We start from the raw sequence: 12,489 nt of genomic DNA, 5'->3' as shown, positions 1-12,489 counted from the left end.
GAGGGGAGAGTGGACCATGAGGAAGAGGTGGGGACGACACAGCTGCAGCAGCTCAAAGTCTTCTCATCCGTTGCCAAGATTGCCGGCTGGGCTGAGAAATTTGGTAAAACTAAGTAGACACTACCACACCCACAGGAGTCAGGCTAGAGGTCAGGATATGTGGACCAGAGGCTCGGGTAGAGGGATGGTAGAAGATAGATTGACTGGAGCCCCAGGGCTCCTTTCTTAGGTACCAGGACCAAGGCTGGAGGTGGTTGCCATGGTGATGAGAGAAAGTCAGGGTGGGAGTCTAAGCTATTCTCTAGGCTCTTGTGCCCAGGTGGCCCATCCTGCAGATCAGCTTGGGTGTGTGAGACTAGCCATGCCTGGCTTCCCAAGTCTCCCCCTTGCTGTCCATCTGTAAGGTTCTATGAGAGCTTGGCTCTGGGAGGGCTGGACAGGTGTGCAGGGAGACTAGATAAGAGGGCGATCGAGCTGCTCTCCTGAAAATGAAGTTCAGGGGGCAAGTGGGAGAGAGAATGGGGAAGATGGAAGACAGAAGGGAAGATAAGAAAGCTGACGAGGACTGGTGGATGGAAGCAGGGGAGCAGTGAATAGAGGAACAAGCAGAATGGGGAGAGGAGCGCGGGTGAGCAGCCATAGGGAAGGCCAGAGAAGAGTGAGGTAAAAAACACACAGTGGCAGGAGGGACAGACCCAGCCAGTAGGCTCCTTCCCAGGCTCCCTCCTCCTCCTCTTCTTCCTCCTCCCCTTCCTCCCTTCCTCCTCCCCAGGCTCCTCCCCACTGACTTCATTCACTTCACTTAATTAGCCCCCCTCTGGAGTTAGGAAGCCGATGTGATATTAAAGACGATGTAAACAGCCACAAGGCAACCAAGCCAGTCCACCCAGGATCCCCAGCCCTCAGGCTCTGACCCTGTGGTTCCCCACAAGGGCCTGCCATGCCAGCCAGGCCACCCAGACCCAGGGTGCGGATGCTGCTCAACTCTCTATGCTCTCCCCCACCCCCACCCCACCCCAGAAGAAAAGAGTAAGCTCTGAATGAATGACAATTACCAGCTTTGTAAAATCAATACAAATGACATTTCCCCGACCTACACCAAGGCTACACCGAGGCGTGGAGATCTCCAGCTCTGTCCTCAACATAATCAATGATTAACAGCACCTCTGTCACTGTTCACCTAACAAACTCCTCCAGGGGAGTCCATAGTACCCTCATTAGTTGTCTGTTTTTGCCTTCTCACACATGTTTGGAGTGTAGAAATAAAGGCTGGGTACCCTAAGCTTACCAAGCATGGAAACAGGCACGTGTAAACTCCTGGAGAGATCTCCGAGGCTGCTGGCTCTTCCATTTGAAGATTAGTGTTTCAGAGACAGAAAACGATTTGTCTAGTCTAAGGCTATACAGCGATTTTCCCTCCCCCAAGACTGTAAACTCCTATGCTTTTAGGGATAGTTGCCCACAGGCACACACACAACATCTAGGTAGAGATGAGGACTGAGCTCCAGATGGGTGACAAGAAGCCAGTGGGATTGAGACACATTTAGCTTCTCGTTATGGGACCTCAGTCAGGAGGGTCGTCTAGCTCTAAGACATAGCACCCCAACCCGTTCACAGGTGGGGAAGTAAAGGCTGGAGATGGAATCGGATCAGGACTCAGGCTGGGTGCCAAAGCCTTGGCCTTCAACATCAGGTCTGCAGAGACCCACCACCAGGCCAGCTGGGACCTCCCTACCCCTCTATCCTCTCTCCATCATACATCCAGCCAGCTGGGAACTGTCCACTGCTGCCTTCTCCAGGTTGTCTTCCCTGAGGACTGTAGCCTCAGCTTTTATCATCACCTGTGACCTCTTTTCGCTCACTGTGCCCCTTCACCCAACGAGACAACATTTCAGGGTCGGTCTGGCCAGACCTTATCTTCCCAGAAAAGAAAATGAGTAACTACCCTGTCAGACCAGCAGTGCCTACCAGCCATACCGAGCTGCCTCTGGACTCAGTAGGACAGTGGCACAGCCAATTAGTGACGTCCGCTACAGGCATAAGAAGGATACTGGTGTCCTACATTCCCAAGCAGCACGGGACCCCCAAGGGCTTAGGGCTACCTTTGCACTCACCCAGTATTCCGGGGGGGGGGCAGGGGGCACTGAACACTCCCAGAGCCTGGTCAGGCTATCATGCTTGGGTCTGAACCTGGATCTGTCCATCTCCACAGTTCAGGCTCCTAGGGCTTCTCCCCAGGTCCACTGGGCAGATGACCATCAATCTGAGTCCTGTCTGTAACTTGCAGGGAGCCCTTGCCCCTTCAGGGCCTTAGTTTCCCCAACTGTGTTACTTTCTCCCAAGGCCCCCTGAGCTGCCTTGGAGGAATTTCTTTGTGTGGTTCCCAAGGGCAGGTGGAGACAAAGGGACATTTAATCAGATGTTAAATAGGTAAGAAACAAAGGTAGGCAGGGAATGAAAGGAGACACTCATTAGCATATTGTTCTTTACAAGGCCTTCTCAAGAGAGCTGCAGTTGTGCAGATTCTCATGGAGGATGATCAGTATGGGGAGAGAACCCTGGGGCTAGGCGACTCCAGCTGCACCCAACCCCCAACTATCAGAAGCAAGACCCAGGACGAAGTAGGGGAAACTGAGGCCCACAGCTCGACAGTTGGAGACCCCAGGGTCAGGGTCTGGGATCTGCAACTTCTCTCACAGCTGACAGCTGCTGCGGCCAGCACGTCAGCTCTCTTGGGAAATAGGATCTCAATTTAAAAATCTCCCCAAGGACCTAGACTGGGACTGAACCTTGGCCTGGTTGTATTTAGCTGTTACTGTCCCAAATCAACCACGAAGCAAAGCGATTTGAAGCCCCTACCTGTGTCACTGGTATTTAAACATTCAGGTGCCCCAGTTCAGGGGCCCTAACTGCCCAAATTATGGGAATGCCCTAAAAACACTCCATTGTTGATATCACACACACACACACACACACACACACACACACACACACACACAGAGAGAGAGAGAGAGAGAGAGAGAGAGAGAGAGAGAGAGAGAGACAGACAGACAGACTGACAGACAGACAGACAGACCTGGGTTGGAAATGTTCAATGGACAGGGAAAGTGAAGAGGAAGAAGATATAAACAGCAAATGACCCAGGACTGAGTGGGAGTCCTGTAAGAACAGAGGCAGGCACCTGCCTGGGAACCAACTCTCTCTCACTCTTTCTCATCTCCAAGACAGGAAGGGGATCTGATGGCCCCATGGTCCCATAATGGCAGCCTAGACCAGCCAAGTGTCAGGCATGCCACAGAAAGGGACTATCTGTCTCTAGCAAGGCTTTGGAGTCATGGCTGAATTGGTCTGGCCTGTTTAGGGTTTTTGTGTGCAGCTCACAGCGCCCTCCCTGGCAAGAGTCCCACTCTACTGCGTGCCTGGTGCTAGAGAAGCGCCTTAATGACCACGAAATTGGCCCTGCATGGTCCGCCTCTTAACCTGACTGGCCCGCCCGTGACACAAGACAGCCCGACCTCCAGGCCGACCTCTCTCCCAGACCCCTCCCGACACCAGAGGCGGCTCCTTTCGAAGCACCCTGAGAAGTCAGGGCAAAGGCCACTGTTCACACTTCATCTCTAGTCCTCACTTCATCTGGGTGTAAGAGAAAGCAAGGGGCAGCCAAGGTGCTCTGGGGTGAAAGGTGACACCCGGGAGCCGCCCCGGGTGTTGAACCCACTTACCTCGCGACTTCATTCCAATGAAGCGGTTCTCCACGATGTCAATGCGACCTACTCCGTGCTTGCCCCTGAAAAGGAACATGCCACTTGGACTCAGGTGCCGGCACAAGGCTTGAGGACAGAGGCCGTCCTCAAGAGCAGCTTGGCTTTAGACCTAGCTATGGGCATACTGACTGTCACAGGCTCTGTCTCAGCACACCTGAGCCAGGAAAGCAGGCCCAAGTGGAGAGGTGGGTAACCTAAGGCCCTGAATGAGAATGGCTTGTCTGGGTCACCCTGGGTGCTCTGCCCGCTACATCTCTACGGGGATGTGCTTGACCCTAACCCTCACTGAGGGCTTATCTTTCTTTGTCCTAATGCCTCGCTCAGCCAAAGGCCCACAGCCCCAGCTGGTCCCACCATAGGACGTGGTGGTAACCTTGGAACTTTTGTCTTCATGGTCTGTGGATTTAAACCAATACCAACGCCAAACCAATACCCTCGGCCCAGGGCACTCTATGTCTACAAGGCCAACTGCCAGACCTCCAGGTCATGAACTTTAGCTGTGACCATTAGTCACACAGGTCCAGGCCTGTGCTTGCTTGAGATGGCAGTCCTGGGGGTTCCAGGCAGGCTGTGGACACTCACGCAACTTCGTTCAGGTACATGAAGAGTTCCAAGGATGTGCTGCGGGTTGTGCCATCTTTGATGTTGGTCACCTTCACAGGGACCCCTGGGGCAGATAGAGAGGAGAGTGGGCCTTCAGGCTGGGGCTCAGCAGAGCCAGCCTGTGCCCACCACCCCACCCTCTCCCTCCACCCACATCGCCTTAAATGGATGTGACAGACATGGAGTCCGAATGACTCCTTCAAAGCCCTGTGCTGGGGGGAGAGAAGGGGCGAGAAAGCCCCCCAGAATGAAAGAGGAAAATGCAATAAAAAACGCTCACCCCCTCCCTCCCATTCTCTCTGCCCCTTTAGCATTTAGGGGCTGTGAAATTGGAACCAGGCCCTGAACTAATTGAATTTCACGCTTCGCCATTGTCTTACCAGTGAGCACCTTCTGTCCCCACCAGCTACCCAGGGGCCGCCTGGCCGAGGTGCAGCCAGACCCTGAGTACGCACAGGCGTGTGTGCAATCTCGAGCATGTGCGTGTGTGTGTCTCTCTCACACACACACACACACACACACACACACACACACACACCCCTCTGCCATGCTTGGCAGGTGGATGTGGGCCTCTCTGCCCCAACCTTGTACCCCAGACCTTCAGAAAGCCACCTGATGGGTGAGCTGGGGATGATGCCTGCTCCAGCAGATATCCTTGAATTCTGGGATGTGTTGTCTCGGGTGGCAGGAGGGAGACAGCCGAGGCTCAGCCAGGGAAGGGCCGTGTAGAGGGGGGTGGTGGGGAGGGGGCAGTGGGTGGGTTTGGGGTTGACTTTGAATAGCAAGGGGCACTTTCTCGAGCGGTGTGAAATGGGTAATAAATGTATTAGAGGGCTAACAAGAGAGCCGTAACAGTGACAAAGAAAAGCTGTTCAAAGTTGGCGGCTAATCCCCCACCCATCTGCCTGGCTCATTACCATGTAGCGAGCCATCGGGTGCCAATCAGGGCTCAATAGCGGCTTTGGAGTCTTTATTAGCCGGGCGCCGTTTGGAGGGGCTCCGCTCAGGGCGCTGACAGCCTCACCATTCTTAACCCCCATTTCCAGGGGTTTTATAACTTGGTTGTAAATTGCTATTAAATGTAAGTCTGCCCAATAATGAACCTTAAGCCCCCTCGCCACCCCCTACCCCTCGCCTCTCTCTTTCTCTCCTTCCCTGGCCCTATTATCTATCACCCAACGCTGGGGCCTTGGATGGGGCCTGCCTGGGAGGAGAGGTTGACATTGTTGGTGCTGCCGCCGGAGAAAGCCTCTTAGCTTTTAAAATAGTTAATAATTAGATTAAAACTTCAAATAAATTAACTAGAGTGAATGAGCAGTAGGCTAGGGAGGGGGCTTCCCTCCCTCTTTTCAGAGAGCTGTCTCTTCTCCAACCCCGCCTGGGGCTACCCCACGCCTCCAGGACAGGCTATTGGAGGCTTGTGCCCGGGACCCTCTGCCACCTCCAGCTTACCTCCCACCCTCTGCCCTTCCAGCTCCCAGAAGTTTGAGGGTTTCGTGGGAGAAGTCTGCAGTGTGGCCTGGCCCGTCCTACCATCTGCTCAGAGTAAAGCCCCAGGGAGACCCCTTGCTCCCAACAGAGGGTTTGAGAGGGGACCCAAGACTTCTACTGTGTCTAGGGTCCCACCAAGGTCTCCTTAGTCCCTAGGTAATGTGACTTGTAAAGTGACACAGCTAAAGAGGCACAAAGATGGCCCTGGCAGGTGGACAGCCCCTTGGGAGAGGCTGTGGGTAGAAAGGTCTGTCCTGGTACCACACCCTCACGGTAGCCTCAAGTTATGCTGGGTACCTGCAAACACAGCCTTGTCACAGCCTGTTTTACAGGCATGCACACCTCAGTCAGGGCGAGCTAAGCTTTATGAGCAGAGTCTTCAGCGTTCCTAAAGTCAGCTTTGCGGCTGACTTTCTGGTGGCAGCAACTGGCTGGATGCCCTCCTGACAGACCTCCTTGCACACTATGAAAAGAACAGGTTCCCCACCCCCAACCCCAGTTTATAAATAGGGAAACTGAGGCTCAAGGAGGTAGAGAATGACTTTCGAAAAGGCAGCTACTTTGGGAATCCAGTGTTAGCGTATGACACTGCAGCTTGGGAACCCCTCCTCCCAAAGCTCACACTGTTGGGAACTTTCAAAGCCCCTGGAAGCCTCTAGCTTCCAGGAATGCAAGGAGTTAGAGGGCCTGGGCCCAGGAAGGCAGAGGAGCGGAACTGAGACCCTTAAAGCTTCCCCCTCTCATTCCTGCTAGGTGGGCACATACCTTTTTTGAATTCTATCTCGAGGACATCTGGGCTGTTAGGTGCCTTGGCAGGGTCCTGAGTTTTTGTGTAGAGACCGGGAGGTGCTTGATTCTAAAACAGAAAGAAATAGGACTTGGGACATCATGAGCGACACCAAGCAATAGGCCTACTTCCTACCTCCTGCAGGTACCTGACCCTCCTTGCCCCTGTCTAGCACCACTGGCCCCTGGCACTTCCCTGTCAGCCAGAAGTCCCAATGGACTCCCCGCTTCCAGCCAGCCCAGCCTGCCAGGGGCCCGAGAAACAAAGGGCTCAAGAAATCAGACAATTTTTCCCCTCAACTTGATCTCATCTTTTTCTTTGCCGCCCCCACAGCTGGAGGCAGAATAGCAGGAGAGAAACAAGTCAGGCAGGAAAGAGAGTGACTTCCACAGGACCTCGGCACACCGGCTTCCCGGGAGCTGCAGGCACGCACACTCGCGTCGGTGCCTGGAATTGGGGTTTATTCTGCACTGACCGCAAAGCTAATGACTGTGCGTGACCCCAGCAGGTGCTCGAGCGGGCAGAGCCGTCCCCGGGGTCCCCGAGGTTAATACTCACGGGGAGAAGAGAGAAGAACAAAGCAAAAACCATTTGGAAACACATCAACCTTTATGTATATTTTTTCTTGGGTGCGTTAGAAAATAGGCCTCTCTTCCTTAGGCAGAGGCGGAGGGGCTGCTGGCTGCCCAGGACGTTCTCAAAATTCTCTCGCCTCCAGAGGCTCCAGTTTCCCCTAAGCCCAAGCCTGCAGCCTGGATACTTGCCACCATTAGGATGGGGGTGTCTGGGCCTGCCCGCTCAAGTTCGTCCCAGGGGCCTCCTATCCCCAGCTGCTCTGTCCACCTGCTGACGGCTGGGGACCACAGCCTTTTCATCGCAACCCAGAGCTCATTCATACACCACTGCTCATTTTGGAGATCCAAGCAGCCTTGCCTGCTAGGAACAAATGCTACTGTCCCATCTGTGGGGGTAGAAATGGAGGCTGCAGAGAGACACTGTGGACTGCTGAGCTTTGCGTGAGCCGTGTCTACCCTGCCACGCAGACGTTCCTGGCCACCCAGCACGTGGGAGGGAAAAATCACAAGGCCTCAACAAATGTGGTGAATTTGCTCTGTGGTTTCACAGACAGTGTCTCATGGAACCCTGGTTGGCCTGGAACTTCTGATCTTCCTGTCCCCTCACTCCCACCTGCTAGGATTACTACCACATGCAGCCGTTGTTAAGACGGTGGAAGACATCCCTGAGCCAGATGTCAGGCTGTGCTGCTTTCAGAAGAGGCCGTACTTCTCTGAGTCTCAGTTTCTGCCTAGGGAACGGACATGTGTCCCTGATGGTCTTAACGTTGAAATGCTAAGCAAGGCCTGGTGTGAATGGCCACTTGCTGGGAAGGTGGAGAGCTCGCCTTCTAGTGATGGACACTGTGCCTCCCTCTAGAAGGGGCCACAGGACGGTAGCCTGCTCCACTTATGTATTGTGGATCCTCTACCACAGCTTAGGTATGGAGTGACCAAACAGCCTCATTTCCCTGTGTCATCCTGGATTTAACACCAGAAGTATCCTATTTCAAGAATCCTTGGTGCCATACTCGGTGGTAACATTTACTGTTCCCATTCTACCACTGAACTGCAATGCTGGGCTGGCAGCCACACCCTCCTAAAGTGCTATTTGGGGGGGGGGGACACAGAGGGGCCTTAAAGACAGATCCAGGGAGATGCAAAGGGTCCTTAAGAAACACCCCTAGCAAGAGACCTCCAGGAACTAGAGGCGTGGCTGGCCCACACCACACCTTCACCCTCTTTCCTGCATTGCATGCTGCTTCCCAGCTGCTATAGTAACCTGGTCTGAGACATAGTTAGATGCCTGTGGCTGAGTGTCAAACCATTCATCATGGAGCAGACTTCAGAGAAACGCCACATTCCCAGACCCTCTCTGGGCAGTGCAAAGACTGCCATTGCTTGGGTATAGAAAGACCTGAGCTGGGCCTTCAGGTGACCAGTACAACCCTTCTTCAGTCACTTCCCTACCTGCCCAGAGCTCGCCACACTGGCTAAGTCAAACCTTCTAGACCTCTCCCTCCCACTATGCCCAACTACGACTGACTGTAGCCACTTCAGCTTTGAATCTGTCCTTTCTCCGTCCGCTCGCCAAGCAGTAGAGGATGAGTGCCTTGGGAAGGGGACAAGAGGCATCAAAGGTCCTGAGGACAGGACAAGTTCACATACTCTACAGCATTAGCTGGGGCTGGGGTGGGCAGCTGACAGCCCAAATTCTGTCAAATAACTAAATAGAAATAAGCCAATGTTTGCTTTGTATTCTGAGCTCACCAGGTGCCTGCCTTCTTTTTAACTCTCTCTCCTAAAAGCTCAGTTCAAATGACAAATAGTTCACCACCGAGTATCTGGTGCCATTTATCCACCCCAGCAGGAGACCTCACTTCCAAGGTCATCTGGGTAGTATGGGGGGAAGAGACCGAGACACAGAGAGAGGGAGAGGGAGAGAGGGGAGAGGAGAGGAGAGGAGAGGAGAGGGAGTTGGTTGGGGTTGGGCAGCAAAAGAAAGCATGAAACAGGGCCCGTGAAGGAGGGATCGCAGCAAATGGCCCATGAACTAACTCGTGATGTAGAGGCATGATGAATGTGGGGATGGCTTATTCACCCATCAGATATGGCGGCCGGCGGCTGAATGAACTCTTTCACTGTGGGCCGTATGAAGTTAAAGCAAGTAAATTTCTATCTTTCTTCGTATTAGCTGCCTCATTGCCCTTCAATCAGCCCTGGCGGAGGCAGAAAATGGCTCAGCCATCTGCCTCAAACCCTCCCTTCCGTAGACCTCGGGTCTTTTTTGGGGGGGAGGGGGAGAGGGCCCCTCGAAGCTCTCAGTGCTCCTCCCCGAGGGTGGGGGAGGGCTGGGGAGGGGGCGCTGCATGGAGCAGAGGCATCTGGGTGCCCTAGGATGGGGAAAAGCCTCCACGGCCAAGCCAACATAGAGGACAATGCTGTCAGTCCCCTGGCCAACGGAGAGGGAGCGGCTGGTGTCTCTCAGCTGCCTATCCTAGTCTGCTCTCGCTGCTAGATGAGAGGAGACTGGTCGGAGGGTGTAAGGCAGTGAGAAGCAGAGTTTGAGGTTCTGATAGAGAGTGCTTATCTCTGGGACCTGAGCCCTGGCGGTGACAGTACGCTTGGTGCGGACATGCTAGCCCCGGGACCCAGATCTGCCCAAAGTGATGTGGGAATCACACCAAGTTTCGTCTCAGGCCCTAAACTGCTCAAGTGGCTTCAGCTCTGCGTCCCAAGTTCTGAGGTGCCTGGTCTGGAGGGGATAAAGCCACAGGCTGCCCTGAGAAGGTGGAGGGAGGTGTACTTGGCCAACAGGAACCTGGCCTGAAAGTACCTAGAAGTGTTGCTCAGTGGTTCAGTTCTGGACCCCCCTCGGTGTGACTGACTGGCTAATGAGGAGCGGTTGGCCTGAGTGTCATGGGGTCAGCAGAGCATGAACTGGAAAAACCTGTGGCCAGCAGGCAGCAGCCCCATGGGCCCATCAGTCCCCAGGGGAGCGGTGGGGGGCAAGGACACCAGCTCTCCCTAGTGACAAGTGTGGGCTCCGGGATGCTATTGCCTCTGCATTGATACCCAGTCCAGCCTGGTCCTACTGCTGGATGAGCGAAGCTCTGAACAGACCCAGGACACCTAATCTTAACTGTGGCCTGAAGAGAAAGCAAGCTGCTCATACCCCTGCCTCTGACCTTGTCCCATGTCATGCTAGCACTTTCTTCCTTTGCGCAAGATCAGACAGGATGAATGCTGTGGGAGGTATGGGGGAGGGGCGCACTGAGAGCCCCAGCTTCAGTTCTTGCTCAGCAGCTGCACCAGGGATAAGTTACTGCACTGCCTCAGTTTCCCCACCTATAAAATGAGACCTGGCCAGTCAGAATCCAAGAAAAATCAAGGCACGGAAATGCCAAGCCAGGTCTGAGGTCAGACGGCCATCAGTGAGTGACTAGTGGGTAAGCCTGGTGCTGCCAGGGTAAGGAGTGAGGGGATGGGGTCGGGAGGGCAGACCTGAACTGCCCTGCCGATTCTTCTCCAGACGGTCTTCTGATCCCCTGGGCCCAGATGCCCAAATTCTCTAACCCACCCCAAAGCAGCTGCCCAGGATGTGAAGCTGGGCCAGGAAAAGCACAGTCATTCCCTTGGGGACAAAGAGATTTTCCCCCTCCCAGGGGTCTTCATCCTGCCCACCCCCCACTTCCCACAGCACATGAAGAGACAGCGAAGCCCCTGGGGAGAGAAACCTTAAAGTCTGAAATGGGTCTGTGGGCCCATCCAGGGGCTGGCCAACCCAGGAGGCTGCCCACTGGCTCCCTGGGGTCATTGCATCCTAGCCACACCCTCATCCAGGCAGAATGGCCCAGTGCCTGCCCTGCCAGTAGCTGGTGGGCATAAGCTGGGCCCTCCCACAAGTGCCTCGTCTGTCTGCTTGATCACTTCTTTATTGTCTTTCAATCACAGTTTCTCTCTGCCTCCCTGAAATGGTTCCCTCCACCATTCATCTCTACAGCAATTAGAAAAATAACATGAGGGAAGGGGGGTGCGGGGGACTGCACACAGCAAGGGGGAGGAGCTGGCAGAGTAGCCCGTGGGGAGAGTTTGAGAGAGCAGAACGCAGAGTTACTCAAGCCCCTTGTGAAATTTCAAATTAGGCCTTGCATCCGTCAGATAATGTGAGCGGAGAGGGCTACCATAGGCGGCCAACTCCCAGGCAAAGTGGCTTACCTTGGGGTTCTCCAGGATCCCAGCCTCATAGCTGCAGGAGAGAGATGAGTTGAGTCCACAGAATAATATCATGGACACCCCCACCATCCTGTGGATGGCCCGCAGCACCCACCCGCTGCCAACCCTACCGAGAACACTCTGAGTCACCCCCACTTAGCCGTGGGAACTGCAGGTTGCAAGGAAGAGCTGGGTTCCTCCCTCGGTCCCTCCCCCTGCCCCTCCCCCCCCACAAGGCTCAGTCTGTGGGTGCAGCCCTGGGCCTCCACTCATGCCAGGCACGTCCTTTTTTATCCTTGAGGGTTTTTCATCCTCTGAGAAGTTGTTCCCAATACCCCAGGAAACAGGCCTGCCAGGTCACTGTGTTGAGCTTGCCTGCACACAGGAAATGGTAACTCAAGCTCAGGAACAGAAGGGCTGAGCTTTCGCTTTCCCGTTTATTTTCATTTTATGGGTAGGAGTGTTTGCCTGCGTGGATGTCTGGATACCACACGTCTGCAGTTCCCCTGGAGGCCAGAAGAGGGCCCTGGATCCCCTGCCGGTACAGATGGCTGAGAGCCACTGTGTGGGTGCTGGGAACCAAACCCAGGCCCTCTGCAAAGAGCAGCCAGTGCTCTTAAGCACCGGGTCATCTCCTCAGTACCAGGAGGGGTTGGGCTTACCTGATGTGCATAAGATTCTCATCCATACTCCAGGGGCTCTTGGGGGTGACGGGGATGGGGATTCCATGTTGCTATAGGTGAAGGCAAAACGGACAGGGTGAGGCGCCTGGAAGGGCACATGAAGATCACTCACGCTCCAGTGCCTGGGATCCCTCAAGGTGCCAGCTAGCTCCTAACTCTGGTCCCCTCTGCCTTCCTCAGGCTACCGAGGAAGGGAGGGAGGGACTTAACCCCTAGAGGTGCCCTCATTAATCACAAGACAGCAGAATGCAGGCTGACCTCAGGGTTTCTTCCAGAAGATTTCAGGAGCCTATTCTCCCAGGATACTCAGAAGCAGATGCTTCCGGGCAGGTCCTGGCTAAGCAAGTCTTAGCACCTGTCACAGATACCCACTATTTCATAAGAGCTGGGGG

At 54.5% G+C, this 12,489-nt stretch overlaps 1 protein-coding gene across 2 annotated transcripts in view; it reads right to left on the bottom strand.

The window, feature by feature from the left end:
- The window catches only part of Ass1 (argininosuccinate synthase 1), a 49,810-nt gene that overhangs the window by 14,711 nt on the left and 22,610 nt on the right, over positions 1-12,489 (bottom strand). For both annotated transcript variants that reach the window (XM_029536004.1, XM_021193097.2), the window contains exons 8-12: positions 12,077-12,147; positions 11,418-11,448; positions 6,624-6,714; positions 4,347-4,431; positions 3,723-3,787 (exon numbers count right to left, since the gene is read on the bottom strand). In XM_029536004.1, coding sequence (XP_029391864.1) covers positions 3,723-3,787; positions 4,347-4,431; positions 6,624-6,714; positions 11,418-11,448; positions 12,077-12,147 — 343 coding nt within the window. The remainder of the gene's footprint in view (positions 1-3,722; positions 3,788-4,346; positions 4,432-6,623; positions 6,715-11,417; positions 11,449-12,076; positions 12,148-12,489) is intronic.

Source organism: Mus pahari, chromosome 3 (assembly GCF_900095145.1).
Source record: "Mus pahari chromosome 3, PAHARI_EIJ_v1.1, whole genome shotgun sequence".
In the NCBI taxonomy this organism is placed as follows: Eukaryota; Metazoa; Chordata; class Mammalia; order Rodentia; family Muridae; genus Mus; species Mus pahari.
Note: the sequence above shows the minus strand (reverse complement) of the source record. Positions and strands in the feature narration are given on the sequence as shown.